Here is a 23631-nt window from a genome sequence, read left to right on the forward strand (position 1 = left end):
TATGAGCACTCCTCTTCTTCCTCACCCTGGTCTCTTGTTAGGTCCAGGCCCCAGACTCCCAGGCCAGGTTTGACGGTGTCGAGGTCAAGACGTTCATCCAGTCCTACATGCCAGATGCTCGTCTGAAGGAGGCTGAGATGGGAGACCTGGTCTACTCCCTTCCGCCGTTCAGCTCCTCCAATGCTGAGGCCTACCGCTCCCTGCTCTCCAGCCTGGACTCTAACCTGGACCTTCTACAGCTGGGCTGCTACGGCATCTCTGACACTACCTTGGAGGAGGTTAGAGATACACAGATGCTTATCAATGTGGTGTGCACTCACAGAGTACACCAGCACTCATGCATATACAGTGTACTTCATATACAGAGATAGACACACTCAGATAATGTACATGACATGCAATTACAGTTCACACCCATTGACATGTTTATGTTTTTTTGTGGTCTGTGCAGGTGTTCCTCCAGCTGACCCAAGATGATACAGAGCCTGCAGAAGATAAGCCATATTCTGTGTCTGAATCCATGCCAGACCTGTCTGCCTCCAGAGACAGCTTACCAGAGGACCTCCAGAACAACTCCATCTTCGGAGACAAAGCCAGTGAGTCACGTCCACTTCACTGCTCTTTGACGTCCTAGACTAGACTGACCAGCTAGCTGGTACCTTACCAGGAGGAAGAACTCTGGGTCCTTGATACAGGCCAGTTATTCCCATTCAGTTAATGAAAAATAAAAAGTCAGGAAAAAGTCCTGGTCCTAGGAATAAAACATATTTACTTAGACGTTATTGTGCCTAATGGCATAGCAGGCCTCCACAAACTCTGTCAATTTCTTCCTGTCCTCTGGGCTATTTTAGATGCCTCTTTCCCGTTGGGCCCTAGTTTGGTCTGGTAATAGCATCACACCAGCCTCTTACTACTGTATGCCTTGTTACAGATGCTAATTCTACTAATAATAACACCAACCCTTGTTGTCCTGTAGGTCTGACGGGCTCGTCTACGGTGCACGGCCTGGCCCTGACCTGGCAGCAGGTGACTGCTATGTTGATGAAGAGGGTTCACCACTCCAGACGGGACTGGAAGGGTCTCTTCTCCCAGGTGGTTCTACCTGTCGTGTTCATCATCCTGGCCATGGGTCTGGGTTCCATCAAGAGCGACCTGCAACACTTCCCAGAGATGGAGCTGTCACCTGCCCTTTACCACCTCGGACCACAGTACTCCTTCTTCAGGTCAGAAACACTGATAGACACATATTACTTACTTACACACACAAACACACACACACTCACCCTCTACCACCTCGGACCTCCTTCTTCAGGTCAGGTACAGGACACACTGCACTGCTGCATTATGGGAGATCAGGGGCAGTATGTATCAAGTGCTGATTAAGGTTATAGTGTGATAAGGTGTGTCTCGTGAGAGGTGTAGGAGTCAGGCGCAGGAGAGCAAGGATTTCTGAGAAGCATGTTAAATGTATATATAGTCCACCAATACAAAAATGGCACAGACGAAAATCCAAAACTACGCTCTCGAAGGATCAGAAACTCGTGCCAACACACGGAGGAACAACCACAGTTCCGACACTTACATACACGTGCCTAAATAGTGAAGACAATACAGAAACTCGTGAAAACGCACGGAGGAACAAACTCAGTTCTGAAACTTAACTACACGTGCATAATAGTAAAAACAATAAACATCAAAGATAATCGAGCGCAAATACACACAAGCTTAATCCTGCACGAACTAAGGCAGGCAACAGGTGCCCTATATACACACAGAAATAAACGCAAATGAAACCAGGTGAAAAGAAACACAGACAAAACAACCAGAAAAGGAAAAAGGGATCGGTGGCGGCTAGTAAACTGGCGGCCCAAACAGGTAGAAGTCGTGACATATAGATCATAATGAACTGGGTGAACCTGATCCTAGATCAGCACTCTTTGAGACATCTGATATACAGTGCAGTCGGAAAGCATTCAGACCCCTTCACTTTTCCACATTTTATTACGTTACAGCCTTATTTGAAAATAGATTACATACATGTTTTTCTCATCAATCTACACACAATACCCCATAATGACAAAGTGAAAACAGGTTTTTTGAATTTTTTGAACAATTTTTTTTTTTTAAATACAGAAATCCCTTATTTACACAAGTACTCAGACCCTTTGCTATGAGACTCGAAATTGAGCTCAGGTGCATCCTGTTTCCATTGATCATCCTTGAGATGTTTCTACAACTTGATTTTGAGTCCACCTGTGGTAAATTCAATTGATTGGATATGATTTGGAAAGGCACATTTCTGCAGCAGTGAAGGTCCCCAAGAATACAGGGGCCTCTATCATACTTAAATGGAAGAAGTTTGGAACCACCAAGACTCTTCCTAGAGCTGGTTGAGAAGGGCCTTGGTCAGGGAGGGGACCAAGAACCCGATGATCACTCTGACATAGCTCCAGAGTTCCTCTGTGGAGATGGGAGAACCTTCCAGAAGGACAACCATCTTTGAGGCACTCCACCAATCAGCCCTTTATGGTAGAGTGGCCAGACGAAAGCCACTCCTCAGTAAATGCCAAGCATCGTGTCTGGAGGAAACCTGGCACCATCCCTACGGTGAAGCATGGTGGTGGAATCATCATGCTGTGGGGATGTTTTTCAGCAGCAGGAACTGGGAGGCTAGTCAGGATCGAGGGAAAGATGAACAGAGAAAAGTACAGAACGATCCTTGATGAAAACCTGCTCCAGAGCGCTCAGGACCTCAGACTGGGGAGAAGGTTCACCCTCCAACAGGACAACGACCCTAAACACACAACCCAAGACAACGCAGGAGTAGCTTCGGGGTCAAGTCTTTGTTTTTACACTGCTGCTTCTCGCTGTTTATCATCTATGCATAGTCACTTTACAAATTACCTCGACAAACCTGTACCCCCGCACATTGACTCAGCACCGGCACCCCCTGTATATAGCCTCTTTAAAATTTGATTTGATTGTTATGTACATTTCTTGTATTATCTTTTGATAGATTTTTTAAAAACTTTAGTTTATTTAGTAAATATTTTATTAACTCTATTTCTTGAACTGCATTGTTGGTTAAGGGCTTGTAAGTAAGCATTTCACGGTAAAGTCTACACATGTTGTATCCAGCGCATGTGACAAAAAATATTTGATTTGATTTGAATGTCCTTGAGTGGCCCAGCCAGAGCCCAGACTTGAACCCGATCTAACATCTCTGGAGAGACCTGAAAATCAAATCAAACTTTATTTGTCACATGCTGTTAGAGGAATTCTAAATTCCTATATGTTTTGTAGCCAAAACCAAATTCACACTCTATCTATTTCATAATAAGTTGTACATTTATTATTTGCATGAAATAGAAAGGGACCAGTCTTAAAAACAAGTTCAGCATTTATTCTTGATGTGTACTGACTCAAAATACAAAGAACATTACATTTTAAGGAGAGAACATAAAATGACGTCATCAGTTTCTCACACTCTCTCCGATCCACACAATAGCGCAGTGTCTTCAGGTCTGGAGACTGTCTTCTACTCCCCTCATAAAACAAACATTCCAATCTGTCTAAAATATATATCTTCTCCACTAATGGAACATCAAAGATCATTCTTATCTGTCAGAAAATATATACCATCCCTCTCCCTTAAACCCGCAAGGTACAGACAATTAATTTGTTTTACTTACATTTTCAGTCCTAGTTTAACCAAGAACCCATACATTTCATACCATAACATAATAGTATTAAAATAAATGGTTCTAATTTAAATGTATACATAATTAATAATTTCAACTATAATTTCCTCCAACACATGCACATGTATTTGTCACAAGTCTTGACCTTACCGTGAAATGCTTACTTACAAACTCTTAACCAACTGTGCAGTTCAAGAAGAGTAAAGAAAATATTTCCGAAATAAACAAAAGTTCAAAATAAAATAAAAAATAATGAAAAGCAACAATAACATAACAATAACGAGGTTATATACAGGGCGTACCAGTACCGAGTCAGTGTGCCGGGGTACAGGTTAGTTGAGGTAATTTGTACATGTAGGTAGAGGTGAAGTGACTATGCATAGATAATAAACAGTGAGTAGCAGCAGTGTTCAAAACAGATGGGGGGGGTCAATGTAATAGTCCAGTGGCCATTTGATTAATTGTTCAGCAGTCTTATGGCCTGGAGGTAGAAGCTGTTAAGGAGCCTTTTGGTTCTAGACTTAGTGCTCCAGTACCGCTAGCTGTGCGGTAGCAGAGAAAACAGTCTATGACTAGGGTAGCTGGAGTCTCTGACAATTTTATGGGCTTTCCTCTGACACCGCTTACTATTCAGTCTCCTGACGGGGAAAAGGTTTTGTCGTGCCCTCTTCACGACTGTCTTGGTGTGTTTGGACGATGATTGTTCGTTGGTGATGTGGACACCAAGGAACTTGAAGCTCTCGTCCCACTCCACTACAGCCACATTGAAGTTAATGGGAGTCTGTTCGACCCGCCTTTTTCCTGTATTCCACAATCAGCTCTTTAACCTTGCTCCCATTGAGGGAGAGGCTGTTGTCCTAGCAGTGTCTCTGACCTCCTCCCCATAGTCTGTCTCATCGTTGTCGGTGATCAGGCCTACCACTGTTGCATCGTCAGAAAACGTAATGATAGTGTTGGAGTCGTGTTTGGCCACGCAGTCGTGGGTGAGCAGGGAGTACCGGAGGGGACTAGTACACACCCCTGAGGGGCCCCAGTGTTGAGGATCAGTGTGGCAAATGTGTTGTTGCCTACCCTTACCACATGGTGGGCGGCCCGTCAGGAAGACCAGGATCTAGTTGCAGAGGGAGGTGTTTAGTCCCAGGGTCCTTCGCTTAGTGATGAGCTTCGTGGGCACTATGTTGATGAACACTGAGCTGTAGTCAATGAATAGCATTCTCACATAGGTGTTCCTTATGTCCAGGTGGGAAAGGGCAAGGTGGAGTGTGATTGAGATTGCGTCATCTGTGGATCTGTTGGGCCGGTATGCGAATTGGAGTGGGTCTAGGCAATTCGGGAGGATGCTGTTGATGTGAGCCATGACCAGCCTTTCAAAGCACTTTATGGCTACCGACATGAGTGCTACGGGGCGGTAATCATTTAGACAGGTTACCTTTGCTTTGTTGGGCACCACGACCATGGTAGTCTGCTTAAAAAGTAGGTATTACAGACTCAGTCAGGGAGAGGTTGAAAATGTCAGTGAAGACACTTGCCAGTTGGTCCATGCATGCTTTGAGTACACGTCCTGGTAATCCATCTGGCCCCTCGGCTTTGTGAATGTTGACTTGTTTAAAAGTCATGATCACATTGGCTACCAAGAGCGTTATCACACAGTCATCCAATACAGCTGGTGCTCTCGTGCATGCTTCATTGTTGCTTGCCTCGAAAGCGAGCATAAAAGGCATTTAGCTCTTCTGGTAGGCTCGTGTCACTGGGCAGCTCGCATCTGGGTTTCCCTTTGTAGTCCGTAATAGTTTTCAAGCCCTGCCACATCCGAGCATTAGAGCTCGTCGGATTTGTAGTAGGATTCAAACTTAATCCTGTATTGACCCTTTGCTTGTTCGATGTTTCGTCTGAGGGCATAGCGGTATTTCTTATAAGCGTCCGGAGCCTTTAGCTCAGTGAGGATGTTGTCTGTAATTCATTGATGAAGCCGATGACTGAGATGGTATAATCCTCAATGCCATTGGATGAATCCCGGAACATATTCCAGTCTGTGGTAGCTAAACAATTCTGTAGCGTAGCATCCGCGTCATCTTACCACTTCGGTATTGAGCGAGTCACTGGTACTTCCAGCTTGAGTATTTGCCTGTAAGCAGGAATCAGGAGGATATAATTATGGTCAGATTTGCCAAATGGAGGGCAGGGAGAGCTGTTTATGCATCTCTGTGTGTGGAGTAAAGGTGGTCTAGGATTTTTTTCCCCCCCTGGTTGCACATGTGACATGCTGGTAAAAACTTGGTAAAACGGATTTAAGTTTGACTGCATTAAATTCCCTGTCCACTAGGAGTGCCGCTTCTGGATGAGCATTTTCTTATTTGCTTATGGTGTGGGAGTTTCCTCGCTTACCGGTTGATTCTCAGAAGCCCAATCTGCGTCCTCTTTTCCTGTCATGCAATGGGTGTAGCAGGTGCATGGAAGTGAGGTGCAGGAGAGCAGAGATGAGTGAACAAAGAAGCACTTTACTGAGGCAATAGTAAGAACAGAACACAACCGCGTAACAGAAACAAATGCCAAAAGAACAAGTGAGGCAGCACAAAGTACAACAACCAAGTACAAAGTACCGGCTGCCACAAATCACAGGTACAAATAAAACCCGACGCAACCCAGCTGGAAGCGTGCCAACCTAGACAATAAACAATATCCCACACAGACATGGAGGGAACAGAGGGCTAAATACACATAGTAATCATGAGGAGATACTAACCAGGTGTGTGGAAAACAAGACAAAACAAATGGAAAAATGAAAGGTGGAGCGGCGATGGCTAGAAGAACGGTGACGTCGACCGCTGGACACTGCCCGAACAGGGAGAGGGACCAACATCGGCGGAAGTCGTGACATTTCCTCCATCTTTTCTTCATGCAAATGACTGGGATTTGGGCTTGTTCCCAGGAGAGCAGTATATCCTTCTTATCGGACTCTTTAAAGGAAAAAGCTTCTTCCAGTTTGTGGTGAGTAATCGTTGTTCTGATGTCCAGAAGATATTTTCGGTCATAAGAGACGGTAGCAGCAACATTATGTACAAAATAAGTTTCAAAATAAGTTTCAAACAACGCGAAAAAATATTAAGAAATAGCACAATTGGTCAGGAGCATGTAAAATGTCAGCCATCCTCTTCAAGCAGCATCTTTCACAAAATAGCTGTGCAGTGACGCTCCCCATCCAACCTGACAGTGCTTGAGAGGATCTGCCGAGAAGAATGGGACAAACTCCCCAAATACAGGTGTGCTTAGCGTGTAGCATTATGCCCAAAAAGACTCAAGGCTGTATTCACTGCATCTTCAAAAAGGACTGAATAAAGGATCTGAATACTTCTGTAAATGTAATATTTCAGTTTTTATTTTTATTTTAAATATGCAAAAAAATTCAAAACTTTTTTTGCTTTGTCATTATGGGTAATTGTGTATAAATTGATGAGAGAATAAAAAATAAGTACATTTTTAGAAAAAGTCTGTAATGTAACAAAATGTGGAAAAAGTGAAGGGGTCTGAATACTTTCAGAATGCACTGTACAGTCCCAAATCAGTCCCGTCCGGTCACTGTTTGTCTATTGCTGTGCCATCTTTCTCATTTTCAGGTTGTAAGTTAGTTTTTTTGGGTAAGAGAGTAGAAGTTTCTTGAAGGGTGACTCAGATAAATGGTAGAGGGGGGAGGCAGTGAGAGGTAGAGAGAGCGAGTGAGATTTAGAGATAGAGGGAGTGGGATGTTGAGAGAGAGATTATTATGATGATGTGATCTGAGGTGTGAGATGAAAGTATAGAGAGAAGGAAGGAGAGAGTCGAAGTGACGAAGTCTTGATTGTGAAGAGCAGTTCTTTGATCTGAGGGAAGGTAGAGAGGAGAGGAGAGATGGAGAGAGATATAAAGGAGAGGATACGCTGAGGTAGGAACACATCAAACACTGTGTGCCCTCTCACTGTCCTTGGTTGATGGTTAAATGAGATTGAATTAGCCTTTTTTGATGTTGGGCTCATATTACCTTCCAAACCACTGTCCTAATTGGATCATTTACTTATACTGTACTGAAGGATTTGCTCAAAGTCCCTTGAAAGTATAGCCTGGTCCCAGATCTGTTTGTGCTGTATAACCAACTGTCATGGTCAGTGACATGCCAAATTTCAAAAACATGGAATGACAATGATCATAGGACTTGGCAAACTAGACAGCACAAACAGATCTGGGACCAGGCTAACTAGAAAGTATTAGACGAGACATAATGTTGCGTTCTGTTATAAGTTTGTCCTAAAACTTTTTGTTTTTATGTCGTCAACAGCAACCAGAATCCAAACTCCAGCAACCTGGTCAACTCTATGATGTCATTCCCTGGGATTGATAATGGGTGTCTGAACAGCCCTGATAAACCGTATGTACCTGACCAACTTCTACATAATCACTGTGTTGAAGATAGATCTCTTACTTGTCTGGCTACTTTCTCTCCACCACTCTTACTTTGTCTATATCTAGCACTTCCGAATTCTCTTCTTACCCTATTTTCCTTCATATGCCATTGTCAATCTATTCCCTTTTAGTATCTGTCTTTGTTCCACTTCTCCCGCTCCCCACCTATCTCTCGCCATACTCTGTACTCTTCAGCATTACTACATGGTGCATGTCTCTAAACGCCTGGAGCAGTTCTGCTTTGGCGTCTGTGTGTATGTATGTGTGCGTGTATTTGGACATGCTCGAGTGTGTGGGTCAGTGGGGGTCAGTGCCGTTTAAGATGAGGGAGGAGGTTTTTCTTTTTTCATGAGCATGGCCTTATTTCTATTACAGCATATTGGATGACTGTCATTCATATTCCATTCACCCAGCTCAATATAACATCGATAGGTTTAGGCTGCTACGTGATACTCTAATTTCCCCTATACTCATCATGACGTTGCTACAACCTAGCCAATGAATTAAAGTTTACAACGTAGGTGTACACAAGTCGAGATAAAAATTTGAGGTGACAGACAGTGACACATGGACAGACAGTTACACATTCAATACTACCTTGCACACTCTTGCCTGCATCTAGTTGATATAGTTTTGTAATCATTAGTCCAGCTAGCTAGATGTAGCTTAAGCTTTCAGTACGAGAGTCATTCTCTGAGTCTCTTTGATTGGGTGGACAACATGTCAGTTCATGCTGCAAGAGCTCTGATAGGTTGGAGGACCTCCACTGGAAATTGTCATAATTACTGTGTACGTCTATGGAAGGGGGTAAGAACCATGAGCCTCCAAGGTTTTGTACTGAAGTCAATGAACCTAGAGGAGGATGGAAGCTAGCTGTCCTCTGGCTACACCCCGGTGCTACCCTACAGAGTGCTGTGAGGCTACTGTAGACCTTCATTGCAAAACAGTGTGTTTTAATCAATTATTTGGTGACGTGATTATATTTAGTATAGTTTCATCTAAAAATGATAACTTTTTAAATGTTTTTTAAAAGATTATGAAATTCACTGAGGAGGGTGGTCGTCCCCTTCCTCCTCTGGGGAGCCTCCACTGATGTGTGGGTGCGTGTGTGTCTGAACGTGTGTGTGTTTGAGGAATCATTGGTATTCCATAAACACTCTGTGTTTATAGGATAGATTTCCCCTCGCAGGCACTCAAATCAATGTTGGCACTCATGAACCAGACCTCAGAGGCACTATAAAATTGTCGGCCAAAAAAAAAAGACATTTAGCTAGACTTGCAGCTAGGCAGCAGGGTGTGTGTGGTGTGTGTGTGTGTGTGTGTGTGTGTGTGTGTGTGTGTGTGTGTGTGTGTGAGAGAGATAGAGATGCCCTGTGGACAATCACTGGAGAGTGCTGAGTGCCATGGCACTTCCTGACTACTGATTATATCTCTCCACCACTCTGTGATGTCATGCCTGTTTATACCTCGAGAATAAATGCTGATTTACTGTCCGTATGAATTGAACACTGGTATTGGTGTGTTACTGTGGTGGTGTTTATGCATGTGTGTGAGTGTATGTACAAGTGTAAATGGAGTGGGTTAGCTAGTGTCATTGTGAATCAGTACATGTATGCATTGTAGTCATCTTACCATTTAAAACGGGCCTGTGGTTTACCTTGTGAATGTCTTTTGTCTTTTTGAAGGGTCTGCACCAGAAGCACCAAGTCTGCCAGCTGGGAAACTAAAGGAAACAGTTCAGTGCCGTTTGAGTCCTGCAAATGCAACAAATATCAACAGGTGGGTTAGAGTTCATTAAAGGACATACCAGTAAAAATCAGCAGATGTTCTGTGTGTGTGTGTGTGTGTGTGTGTGTCTGCCCGCCTGCGTGTGTGTATCCTACACCCACTCTACTCTCCTTTCTGCTCCTCCAACCAGGTGTGTCAGTATAACCAATACCAGCCTCCCCATAAGATGAACCCCTCCTCCCAGATCGTCTATAACCTGACTGGCATCAAGGTTGAAAACTATCTCCTGGCTACAGCCAACAACTACATCAGGAACAGGTAAACAGTATGTTTCAATGCAACCTGCATACACTAATGTGTCTGTTTCTAGATATGCTCTATGGTGTATATCCCTCTCTCTCTATCATAACAAATCATAGGAAAAAACTGTTTTCAATGACATGAAATGTAAAGGATCACTGGCTGGATAGTAAATGAATGGAGCTGGGGAATCTGATATCCTGAATCAAATCAAATCAAATCAAATTTATTTATATAGCCCTTCGTACATCAGCTGATATCTCAAAGTGCTGTACAGAAACCCAGCCTAAAACCCCAAACAGCAAGCAATGCAGGTGTAGAAGCACGGTGGCTAGGAAAAACTCCCTAGAAAGGCCAAAACCTAGGAAGAAACCTAGAGAGGAACCAGGCTATGTGGGGTGGCCAGTCCTCTTCTGGCTGTGCCGGGTGGAGATTATAACAGAACATGGCCAAGATGTTCAAATGTTCATAAATGACCAGCATGGTCGAATAATAATAAGGCAGAACAGTTGAAACTGGAGCAGCAGCACAGTCAGGTGGAAGTTGAAACTGGAGCAGCAGCATGGCCAGGTGGACTGGGGACAGCAAGGAGTCATCATGTCAGGTAGTCCTGGGGCATGGTCCTAGGGCTCAGGTCAGTTGAAACTGGAACAGCAGCATGGCCAGGTGGACTGGGGACAGCAAGGAGTCATCATGTCAGGTAGTCCTGGAGCTCAGGTCCTAGGGCTCAGGTCCTCCGAGAGAGAGAAAGAAAGAGAGAAGGAGAGAATTAGAGAACGCACACTTAGATTCACACAGGACACCGAATAGGACAGGAGAAGTACTCCAGATATAACAAACTGACCCCAGCCCCCCGACACATAAACTACTGCAGCATAAATACTGGAGGCTGAGACAGGAGGGGTCAGGAGACACTGTGGCCCCATCCGAGGTCACCCCGGACAGGGCCAAACAGGAAGGATATAACCCCACCCACTTTGCCAAAGCACAGCCCCCACACCACTAGAGGGATATCTTCAACCACCAACTTACCATCCTGAGACAAGGCTGAGTATAGCCCACAAAGATCTCCGCCACGGCACAACCCAAGGGGGGCGCCAACCCAGACAGGATGACCACAACAGTGAATCAACCCACTCAGGTGACGCACCCCCTCCAGGGACGGCATGAGAGAGCCCCAGTAAGCCAGTGACCCAGCCCCTGTAATAGGGTTAGAGGCAGAGAATCCCAGTGGAAAGAGGGGAACCGGCCAGGCAGAGACAGCAAGGGCGGTTCGTTGCTCCAGAGCCTTTCCGTTCACCTTCCCACTCCTGGGCCAGACTACACTCAATCATATGACCCACTGAAGAGATGAGTCTTCAGTAAAGACTTAAAGGTTGAGACCGAGTTTGCGTCTCTGACATGGGTAGGCAGACCGTTCCATAAAAATGGAGCTCTATAGGAGAAAGCCCTGCCTCCAGCTGTTTGCTTAGAAATTCTAGGGACAATTAGGAGGCCTGCGTCTTGTGACCGTAGCGTACGTGTAGGTATGTACGGCAGGACCAAATCAGAGAGATAGGTAGGAGCAAGCCCATGTAATGCTTTGTAGGTTAGCAGTAAAACCTTGAAATCAGCCCTTGCTTTGACAGGAAGCCAGTGTAGAGAGGCTAGCACTGGAGTAATATGATCAAATTTTTTGGTTCTAGCAGCCGTATTTAGCACTAACTGAAGTTTATTTAGTGCTTTATCCGGGTAGCCGGAAAATAGAGCATTGCAGTAGTCTAACCTAGAAGTGACAAAAGCATGGATTAATTTTTCTGCATCATTTTTGGACAGAAAGTTTCTGATTTTTGCAATGTCACGTGTTACGTGAACTATGTATCTTCTTCCAGCTCAGTTCTGTTCAGTTCACTTTATTGGTCTCATTCAGGAATGAGTCTCATGCCTTGATCACAGAATTAAAAAGACAGTAACATTGGGTAATGACTTATTTCTAATGAATAACCGATACCTATATGAACAATTCATCATAGGAGGCTTTGATTTCTCTCTCTCCCCACTGTCCTCTTTCCATATTCTTTATTATCCAGCTTTACTAAGTGGTGCATGTATCTAAACGCGTGGTGTAGCTCTGCCATGTATGTGTGTGTGTGCAAACATGTACAATATGTAAATAATAATCGATTATATATATGAACAAATCATCATAGGTATGGTGGCTTTGATTTCGGGGAGCCACTCCCAACTAGTCTCCAGATGGACCTCTTGGAGGTGCCCGCAAACCGAACCCTCTCCAAGGTAACTATATATATATATATATAAACACTGTATATGTATGAATATACAGTGCCTTGCGAAAGTATTCGGCCCCCTTGAACTTTGCGACCTTTTGCCACATTTCAGGCTTCAAACATAAAGATATAAAACTGTATTTTTTTGTGAAGAATCAACAACAAGTGGGACACAATCATGAAGTGGAACGACATTTATTGGATATTTCAAACTTTTTTAACAAATCAAATTGGGCGTGCAAAATTATTCAGCCCCTTTACTTTCAGTGCAGCAAACTCTCTCCAGAAGTTCAGTGAGGATCTCTGAATGATCCAATGTTGACCTAAATGACTAATGATGATAAATACAATCCACCTGTGTGTAATCAAGTCTCCGTATAAATGCACCTGCACTGTGATAGTCTCAGAGGTCCGTTAAAAGCGCAGAGAGCATCATGAAGAACAAGGAACACACCAGGCAGGTCCGAGATACTGTTGTGAAGAAGTTTAAAGCCGGATTTGGATACAAAAAGATTGCCCAAGCTTTAAACATCCCAAGGAGCACTGTGCAAGCGATAATATTGAAATGGAAGGAGTATCAGACCACTGCAAATCTACCAAGACCTGGCCGTCCCTCTAAACTTTCAGCTCATACAAGGAGAAGACTGATCAGAGATGCAGCCAAGAGGCCCATGATCACTCTGGATGAACTGCAGAGATCTACAGCTGAGGTGGGAGACTCTGTCCATAGGACAACAATCAGTCGTATATTGCACAAATCTGGCCTTTATGGAAGAGTGGCAAGAAGAAAGCCATTTCTTAAAGATATCCATAAAAAGTGTCGTTTAAAGTTTGCCACAAGCCACCTGGGAGACACACCAAACATGTGGAAGATGTTTAGTGCTCTGGTCAGATGAAACCAAAATTGAACTTTTTGGCAACAATGCAAAACGTTATGTTTGGCGTAAAAGCAACACAGCTCATCACCCTGAACACAACATCCCCACTGTCAAACATGGTGGTGGCAGCATCATGGTTTGGGCCTGCTTCTCTTCAGCAGGGACAGGGAAGATGGTTAAAATTGATGGGAAGATGGATGGAGCCAAATACAGGACCATTCTGGAAGAAAACCTGATGGAGTCTGCAAAAGACCTGAGACTGGGACGGAGATTTGTCTTCCAACAAGACAATGATCTAAAACATAAAGCAAAATCTACAATGGAATGGTTAAAAAATGAACATATCCAGGTGTTAGAATGGCCAAGTCAAAGTCCAGACCTGAATCCAATCGAGAATCTGTGGAAAGAACTGAAAACTGCTGTTCACAAATGCTCTCCATCCAACCTCACTGAGCTCGAGCTGTTTTGCAAGGAGGAATGGGAAAAAATTTCAGTCTCTCAATGTGCAAAACTGATAGAGACATACCCCAAGCGACTTACAGCTGTAATCGCAGCAAAAGGTGGCGCTACAAAGTATTAACTTAAGGGGGCTGAATAATTTTGCATGCCCAATTTTTCAGTTTTTGATTTGTTAAAAAAGTTTGAAATATCCAATAAATGTCGTTCCACTTCATGATTGTGTCCCACTTGTTGTTGATTCTTCACAAAAAAATACAGTTTTATATCTTTATGTTTGAAGCCTGAAATGTGGCAAAAGGTCGCAAAGTTCAAGGGGGCCGAATACTTTCGCAAGGCACTGTATATGTTTATGGGTTACTATAGTGTAACTACCCTTCTGTACCTATATCAGTCTCCTGATGTTATGTACAGAATATAAAACCCTGTCCTTACCCCACCAAGAAAACAACCCTCTTAACTGCTCTTCTGTCCTAGTATATCTCTTGTTGGTTGCCTGTTCCCAGATCTGTTTGTGCTGTCTTTGGCTTGATAATGACTGTAGCAGTTGGCTATACAGCACATACAGATCTAGGACCAGGCTATCTTGTTGTGATGTATAGTGGTTAAATTAGCCATGATTTCCTAATTGGAGCCGTTATGATACAGAAGCACTAAGCACTGTACCAAGATGGAACGGGATTATTATACCATCAATGTCGTCGTTAACATTGTTAATCGCAGCTACTCGCATCAATTATGTTTTGGCTGAATCTGAAATGGCCCCTGAGGGATAATGATGCTAGCGATTTAGACTTAGACACCTTCTCAAGGTAAGTGTATTATTAGAGATAAGAGAAAGTAGAAATGTTGAGAAGCATGTGCTGCAATCCCAAGATATTCATGAATGTGTGTCTTCAAACTTTAAGTTTTACTTGAACTTGAACTTTTGTGTGTGTGTGTGTGTGTGCGCATGTGTGTGTGTTTTCTTGTCTTCTAGGTCTGGTACAACCCTGAGGGTCACCATACCATGCCTGCATACCTAAACAGCCTTAACAACTTCATCCTACGTACCAGCCTTCCAGCCGGCAAGGACCCACAGAATTATGGTGAGCAGCGCAAGAAGCCTATTTTTGTGAAAGAAAACAACAGCAGCTTTATCTCTAAAGACACCAGGAGCCTGTTTCACGCGCCGCTAATTCATCAAATCAGAGCTTGGAAATGCACCTTGAATAATTGTGATGCACCAGCTCTAGGGATAGCATAACAATTGTAATTTGATAAACAGTATTAAAAACTTGGTGTGTTGAAGCTAGCTTCTCAGGGGGTTCACAATGATCAGCCACACTACCTGGAATCACTTTCACTTTCAAATCCAATTGTATGTATCAGAGCCAAGTTTTAAAACCAAGCTAATCTGCTGAAAGGGATTTAGGCACACACACACACACACACACACACCACACACACACACACACACACACACACACACACATATCCAGGCTGTATCACAACCGGCCGTGATTGAGAGTCCCATAGGGCGGCGCACAATTGGCCCAGCATCGTTCCGGTTTGGTCGGTGTAGGCCGTCATTGTAAATAAGAATTTGTTCTTAACTGACTTGCCTAGTTATATAAAGATTAAATAAAAATAAAAAATTATAATAATAAAACACACACACACCCTCTGAAAATAGTTTTCAGAGAGACCCCTTTTGGATTCTATAGGCTGAAAGGCTCAATTTGGCACCCTTTTCAAGAAGTATTCATTTGCACACTTCCTGCCATAGATTTAAAAGCAGTGGATTGTGGAAACGTTGACTGAAGGGTTTACACCATTGTTAAATCCATGCACGAAAATGTTCACAGTTGGGTCATAGTAAGGTCAGTTCCATTGTTTAGAGCCAGGGGGCAGTAGTGTGTTCTCCTCAGTCTACACTCACTATGCAGGCTGAATACCAATCAGGGAGTGTTGAGAGGTGTACTCAGGGACTGAGGCAGGCAGACTGGCGTTTCAACCTTATTTCAGCACCACCTGAAATATACTGTCTGCCCAGTCAATAAGCGAGCCGAGGGGAGGGTAGAGGAGGGGAGGAAGGAATGCAATCATTCAAATGTAATCTGTAGACTCACACAGGCCAAGGAGGAGGAAGGAGAGGGAGGAGAGGAAGAAGGAAGAAGGAGGAGGGAGGAGAGGAAGGAGGAGGAAGGAGAGGGATGAGAGGGAGGAGAAATCTAGGGATTGTGTCTAGCGCTACTCTGGCTGACTCATTTGTTTTATCCTTGGTTCAGTATATCTGTGCAGTGTCATGGTTTTATCTTATGAATGTGGCTAAATTGATTGTCTGTTTTTGTGTCTATACAGCCATCTCTGTGTCCAGTCATCCCTATCCTGGTGAAGTACAAGAAGAAGATGCCATGTAAGGACACAGTACACACACTCCCTTGTCTTCTTCTCTCTCTCTCTTACTTGCTCTTGGTACACTCTACAAAGTATGCCGCTTTTCGCTAAACGGAGTTACCATGCCTTTCATTGGTCCTCGTGAGATTGTTTCAATTTTGGTTGGCGAGCCAAAGCCTGATGATCCGGTGTCTGCCTGACATACCTAAATATACTTCAATGTTTATTACTATCATTAACCTGTGTGTCACGGTCGTCGTAGTGAGAAGACCAAGGCGCAGCGTGAATTGAATACATGATATATTTTAATGAAGACGGACACTAAACAAACTACAAAAAACGACCGTGAAGCTATACTACAAACGTGCAGACACAGGCAACTAGACAGACAATAACCCACAAAATACCCAAAGAAAATGGCTGCTTAAATATGGTTCCCAATCAGAGACAACGATAAACACCTGCCTCTAATTGAGAACCAATCTAGGCAACCATAGACATATAAAACACCTAGATGGTAAACAACCCCATAAACCTACAAAACCCCTAGACAGTCCAAAAACACATACATCAACCATGTCACACCCTGACCTAACCAAAACAATAAAGAAAACAAAGAATACTCAGGTCAGGGCGTGACACTGTGTTGCTATCTCCAAAAGGAAACCAGTCTAGTGCTAGACTGAGATAACAAAGATTATATGGAGACTAACCCTGACATTTAAATTAAAGTCCTAATGTAATCTGACTTGCTGTATTTACCCATATCTGATTTGATGAATGGATTTTCCTGAGCTGGCATTATTGATCAGGGACAGTCAGCAGCACCAATATAATGTGTATGTGTGCAAAATGGCACCCTATTCCCTATATAGTACAATACTTTTGAAAAGGTTCTTTTGAAAAGGGCTCTGGTCAAAAATATTGCACTTTGTATGGAATAGGGTGCAATTTGGGACTCAGACTATGTGTATTTACTATTTAGGGTGGTGCAGAGTTTGATTAATTCACAGAGCTTCCCACTTCTCTGACCATGGCTGTTTTTAACACTGACTGCAGGCTATTTTAGGGACCTGGGATTGCTCTTCTCAGTCGTTGGCTATGCATCGCGACAGTATTCCCCCACCCACAACCTGGGTTAGCTCAGTTTTTTTCAGACTAAGAGGACTTGACAGAGCAGAGGACAGAACCCTGCTTTCAGACAGATGTTCCCCAATACTTTCATCATCATTATCAAAGATCTCTTGAGGTTTTTTGATCTCTTGACGTTTGCTCTTCCATCAGATGAAAAATCACAATCAATAGCTGATATTTGTTGTCTACAGTTACTAATTGACCTAACTGACTAGGCTATACAGTGTGGCAGTCCCCCCGACTAAACACACACACACACACACACACACACACACACACACACACACACTGGTCCAATTTTAGCCCAAAGCCTGTCATTTTGTTCTGAGGGAGAAGGTCACTGCTTTGATCAAGGGGTTCCCTTAAGACATTCATTAGTGTCAAAGATCTGTTGAGTTGAGTCTCAACTGCTGTATTTCTTTTAACTTCAATCTGAACTTTTCCTTCAGATGACAAATCAAAAATCACTAGCTAAAATTTGTGGTGTCTAATATCATTTTTGGCCTAACTCGTGTTTAAGATGACCCCAAATGATGTCTCGCCCTGACTATGGTGTTCATGCATCTGCCTTAGAGGGGTTCGGGATGGCCTGTTGGTCATACTGATAATAAGACTGTCTTTGCTTCTGGTTACAGGACACACTACAGCCTGTCTCTTTGTTCCTCTGCCAGTGATTGTCTTTCATTTTTCAGCTATCCTCGTCCAACATATTCTCTTTGTCCATGGTCCTCTGTCTGTGGTCCTCCTGCCTCCTGCAGCCTAGCCAAAATGAAATGAAGAGGGAGGCAGAACACCAATCATGTAGGGTAGCGCGATCAAAAACAAAAGAAGTAAAGGGGAGGCATGAATCTAGCTGAGTGAATTTGAATGGGGAGGCATCAAAGACAACGACACAGTAGGTAATATCTTAAAGAGCTCCAGCCAGTTGCTATGAATCTGACAACCATGACGCTTCTCAACAATGCCTCTTAAAATATCTTTATCACATAGACGTCTCAATAGCAGGAAGCAGCTAGTTCGACTCATAAATTGTAGGAGAGCTCTGGCAGGTGGTGTTGGTAAAACAGTAATTTCTTCTTTGTGGCTATTATCTTGTCACTGCTGGAGTTGGAACATCTCTCTTCACGAGAGACCCATTTATTATTAATGAAATCTTGTTTGTTGTGAGTTTCTCCAATGAACCCTTCAAATGAATTACTGGCTCAGCTGGCATGGAAACCTACTAACAATGTTTTCAGGCCTGTAAAATAAGCACAGGACAGTTCATAGGAGGACTAATTAACATAGGACACTTGGCTCTGGTGATCAATCAATCAATCAAATGCATTTATAAAGCCCTTTTTACATCAGCAGTTCTCCATCCTCTTCTGGCTAAAAGAGGACACTTGGCTGTGTGATCCCCCAGCTTAGTGACCTCTCTCTCTCTTTTTTCTCTTCTCTTTCTCTCTTTCTCTCCCTCTCTCTGTCTCCCCAGAGTGCAAGGTCTGGTCCATATCCTGGTGGCTGTGTGTGCCCTGACTGGCTACTCCATTATGACTGCTAGCTTCGCGATCTACGAGGTCCAGGAACACCACAGCGGCTCCAAGACACTGCAGCACATCTCTGGGATAGGAGAACCCTTCTACTGGGCTATCAACTTCTTCTACGACATGGTAGGACTATGTCAACACCATGCACGGTTAACTGATACAATACATTTCCACTAGCATTGCTGCATTGTCCAAAAATGCTAGCCAGGAGATTCTTGATGTTGCTCATCCTGCACTTCCTTCATACAGTCAATGACGGCATTACGGCCCACACCTTTTCTTTATTTGTTTTGGGATTGTAGACTACAAGAATATGATGTTTAGCTGTTAAATGAATATGTCTGGTATGAACTTGATTGATTTCCACTATTGAAAGAGGCAGTTGCCAGTGATTCTACAGTTTGATGTATGTGATGTATTTAAGCGACCAGTGTACTACGGTGTGTTAAGCGTTCCTGTTTCTCCAGGCCTTATACATGGTCCCAGTCGCTCTCTCAATTGCCACGATAGCAGCCTTTCAACTCCCAGCCTTTACTGACAGGCAGAACCTTGCTGCTGTGAGTCTGCTGCTGGTCATGTTTGGGTAAGTACACACGTACACACACACATACACACACACACACACACACAGATAGACGGACAAACACATGCAGACACACACGCACACACTTTGGGTGAATGGGTATCACCATAGTGACTGCACACACACACAGTACAGGTTCCCTTAGCCATGTCAGAGGTGAAGGATCTCAGTTGCTGGAAGATCACACCTTCCTTTCCTTGAGTACCATATACACAGTAGCTCCCCAGTACTATCAACTCAAGCAGGTGGGGAGGTTTCATCAAAGGATGAAACCATTTCTTGTCACTAAGTGATGGGTGGCTGCTTGCTACTGAACATGTCTTCTTAAGACCCCAGTCTATTTCACGCAAGGTAGAATGTGAAGCAGAATTCCATCAATTCAGAGCCTACTTCAGTGTGATTCCTCTTTCACAGCAGCCTGTCTGTCTGCCGGTCTGTCTGCCTATACAGTGGGGAGAACAAGTATTTGATACACTGCCGATTTTGCAGGTTTTCCTACTTACAAAGCATGTAGAGGTCTGTAATCCAGTAATCCAGAAAATCACATTGTATGATATTTAAGTAATTAATTTGCATTTTATTGCATGACATAAGTATTTGATCACCTACCAACCAGTAAGAATTCCGGCTCTCACAGACCTGTTAGTTTTTCTTTAAGAAGCCCTCCTGTTCTCCACTCATTACCTGTATTAACTGCACCTGTTTAAACTCGTTACCTGTATAAAAGACACCTGTCCACACACTCAATCAAACAGACTCCAACCTCTCCACAATGGCCAAGACCATAGAGCTGTGTAAGGACATCAGGGTTAAAATTGTAGACCTGCACAAGGCTGGGATGGGCTACAGGACAATAGGCAAGCAGCTTGGTGAGAAGGCAACAACTGGTGGTGCAATTATTAGAAAATGGAAGAAGCTCAAGATGACAGTCAATCACCCTCGGTCTGGGGCTCCATGCAAGATCTCACCACCTTTGGTGGGAGCTGAAAGTCCGTATTTCCCAGCGACAGCCCCGAAATGTGAAGGATTTGGAGAAGGTCTGTATGGAGAAGTGGGCCAAAATCCCTGCTGCAGTGTGTGCAAACCTGTTCAAGAACTACAGGAAACGTATGATCTCTGTAATTGCAAACAAAGGTTTCTGTACCAAATATTAAGTTCTGCTTTTCTGATGTATCAAATACTTATGTCATGCAATAAAATGCAAATGAATTACTTAAAAATCATACAATGTGATGTTCTGGATTTTTGTTTTAGATTTCGTCTCTCACAGTTGAAGTGTACCTATGATAAAAATTACAGACCTCTACATGCTTTGTAAGTAGGAAAACCTGCAAAATCGGCAGTGTATCAAATACTTGTTCTCCCCACTGTACATACTCTGGACTGGTTTCTCTGCTTCTGTGTGGCAGCTTGGCTTGGAGCAGATGGTCTCTCCTATTTAGTCAGTCTGACTACCCCACAGCCTCCTCCTCCACCCTCTCATCTCTCTCACTCACTTCTCTCCCCCCCTCTTTCTCTCTCCCCCTCTCCTCTCTTCCACTCACTTCCCTCTGCACACACTCTCCCTTGACCCAGGCACCCCAATCAAAAGAAAAAGGCAGATCATTTAGAGTAAGAGAGAGGATAGGGCCTCACCATGGGGGAATATATAAAGGAACTCATTTATCTTCTTCTCTTTTAGCTTTTGTGGTTTAAGTGTTTACTCTCCTTGAAAATGGAGTTAAAGTTTCTTTAATTTTTTTCTTTATTTTTCAAAGTTCTCTGGCTTGGTCTGTTGTTTCATATAGTCATTCCACCGAGTCAATTACAATGAGATTAAGCAAATCATGCATTCATCATCTGTTGCAAGTGAATCTCAGAACCCAGAAAATAAAAATGTATGTGCGCTAGCTCTATTCCATCTAGTTGTGGGGGCAAAAGTGTTGAAGTCTGAGCTAGTGGAAACATCAGATTCAGCTGCTCCCCAGTACAGAACCACCCACATGTTCTGGTAAAAATCCCTGCCTTCACATCAAGCACCACCTCCACAGAGTCTTTCACGAGAGATTAGTTGCAAGTTAAAGGCTGAAAGTTGTAATCATATCATAACCCAGAGCCAAATATCACGTGTGCTAGCGTGCTATGTTTAACAGTCTGTCATTAGAGAGACTAAATGTCTCATGCATTGAACATTAAACAACATGTTGTAATGTAAAGACTGACAAGTGTCATGTTGTCATCTGGTTTTCAGGTTTGCCACATTCCCGTGGATGTACCTGCTGTCAGGGGTCTTTAAGGATGCAGAGATGGCCTTCATCAGCTACGTGTGCATCAACCTCTTCATCAGCACCAACACCATCATCTCCACCTCCATCGTCTTCTTCCTGGGACAGCTCAATGAGAATGATGAAGTGAGCAGCACAATGTAGAGATGACTGAAGGAGACATTTTATAACTGGAGTCATGTTGAAAAGATGTTTCCCTGAAAAGATATGTAGTTCAGACGTTTGTTCTGATTGCCTTTTTATATATCGAAGTGGTTTCTGAGTCCATTACTCTTTAGGTTTGATAAAGCATTGGAGGGGTTTTGAACTTCCTGTCAATATTGTTAAATAATTGAACTCATTCTTTGTTTACCTAGTTGACATCCCATGGACTGAGCACCCCTTCTCTCTATCTCCCTATCTATTTTTCCTTCTCTTTCTCTCTCTCCACAGAGGATACACGAGGTGTACAGCATCCTGTCCTATGTGTTCCTGATCTTCCCCCAGTTTAGTTTTGGGAACGGCCTGATGGAGCTGGCCAGGGTTGATATGCAGGTTCAGATCCTCAGTGTATATGGAGTGGACGCCTATAAGAACCCCTTCGCCATGGACATGCTGGGCTGGATGTTCGTCTCCCTCTTCCTCCAAGGCTTCATTGGCTTCACCCTGCGTCTGCTGCTCAACAAGTGGCTCATACGTAGAGTCAGGTGAGTCTGCTGTGGTGATAGAGAACTATAGCAGATTGGAATGGGCAATGATGATATATGGATGTTGGAGGCATGGTGGGCATGTAGGGCACAATTAAACTGGTCCCAGATCTGTTTTTGCTGTCTTACCAACTCCTATGGCATGGCAACGAACATATGAGTCATTATCAGGCAAGAGGGTCAATGGTGGAAAAGCGTAAATTCCTGGTCCCCATATGTTGCTGAGTTCTTCTGTTACTGTTACCCTCATATGCATCTTTTCTCACATTCTTTCTCCCTCTTCGAGCAAGCCACTTAACCCTAATTTGCTCCAGGGGCACGGTACTACTATGGCGGACCCTGTAAAACATTTAGTTGCACCTATCCGTTGTATGTGACAATAAAAAAATATGTATTTATCCCTTCCTCATCCCTCCATCCCTCTCCTCCATAGGAACCTGATCTTCCCCAAGAAGGCAGTGCCTCAGACAGGTAGCCAGGACGAGGATGAGGATGAGGATGTTGTGGCAGAGTGCCAACGTGTGACCAGCGGAGCGGCTGTTACTGACCTGCTGCAGGTCAACCAGCTGACCAAGGTTTACCATCACCTGGCCAAGAAGGTCCAGGCCGTCAAGAGGCTGTCTGTGGGCATTCCTGCTGGGGAGGTAACCTCAGGCTTCATCTGATTCTGCAGCAATCACATACTTTACAACGTTTATGAAGTCACTATAAGATTTGCCAATAGGTCACTTTAGGCAAGTCCAAGTCTTAAGTTAAGTCTTTGAGGATGAGTCTAAATTAAGTCTCGTTCTGAGTTTGGTACAGCGGCTGTTGTTTTGGTCCTTGACATGAGTGTGGTTGTGCTGTGCAGTGCTTTGGTCTACTGGGGGTGAACGGTGCAGGGAAGACCACCACTTTTAAGATGCTGACTGGAGACATCAGCCCTACTGAAGGGACAGCACAGATCAAGGACTGGGATGGGTAAGGCTATGGTGTAATATGTGTTACATTACCTTATACAGTGCACTCGGAAAGTATTCAGAACGTTTCACTCTTGCCACATTTTGTTACGTTACAGCCTTATTCTAAAATGTATGAAATAATTGTTTTTACTCACCAACCTACACACAATACCCTATAATGACAAAGCAAAAACCTAGCATAGACTTATAGATGACCTGGAGCCAGTGGGTCTGGCATCCTTGAGATGTTTCTACAACTTGATTGGAGTCTACCTGTGGTAAATTCAATTGGTTGGACATGATTTGGAAAGGCACATACTTGTTTATCTAAGGTTCCACAGTTGACAG

At 43.6% G+C, this 23631-nt stretch overlaps 1 protein-coding gene across 1 annotated transcript in view; it reads left to right on the top strand.

Moving 5' to 3' along the window:
- abca12 (ATP-binding cassette, sub-family A (ABC1), member 12) overlaps positions 1-23631 on the top strand; it is a 96384-nt gene that overhangs the window by 60532 nt on the left and 12221 nt on the right. The window contains exons 61-75 of the mRNA XM_042319671.1: positions 42-278; positions 452-596; positions 977-1223; positions 8011-8100; positions 9821-9914; positions 10054-10181; positions 12353-12440; positions 14747-14855; positions 16111-16165; positions 18755-18932; positions 19277-19392; positions 21623-21782; positions 22089-22342; positions 22776-22986; positions 23193-23302. Coding sequence (XP_042175605.1) covers positions 42-278; positions 452-596; positions 977-1223; positions 8011-8100; positions 9821-9914; positions 10054-10181; positions 12353-12440; positions 14747-14855; positions 16111-16165; positions 18755-18932; positions 19277-19392; positions 21623-21782; positions 22089-22342; positions 22776-22986; positions 23193-23302 — 2222 coding nt within the window. The remainder of the gene's footprint in view (positions 1-41; positions 279-451; positions 597-976; positions 1224-8010; positions 8101-9820; positions 9915-10053; positions 10182-12352; positions 12441-14746; positions 14856-16110; positions 16166-18754; positions 18933-19276; positions 19393-21622; positions 21783-22088; positions 22343-22775; positions 22987-23192; positions 23303-23631) is intronic.

The sequence above is a fragment of the Oncorhynchus tshawytscha genome, linkage group LG03 (genome assembly GCF_018296145.1).
Source record: "Oncorhynchus tshawytscha isolate Ot180627B linkage group LG03, Otsh_v2.0, whole genome shotgun sequence".
NCBI classification, from domain to species: domain Eukaryota; kingdom Metazoa; phylum Chordata; class Actinopteri; order Salmoniformes; family Salmonidae; genus Oncorhynchus; species Oncorhynchus tshawytscha.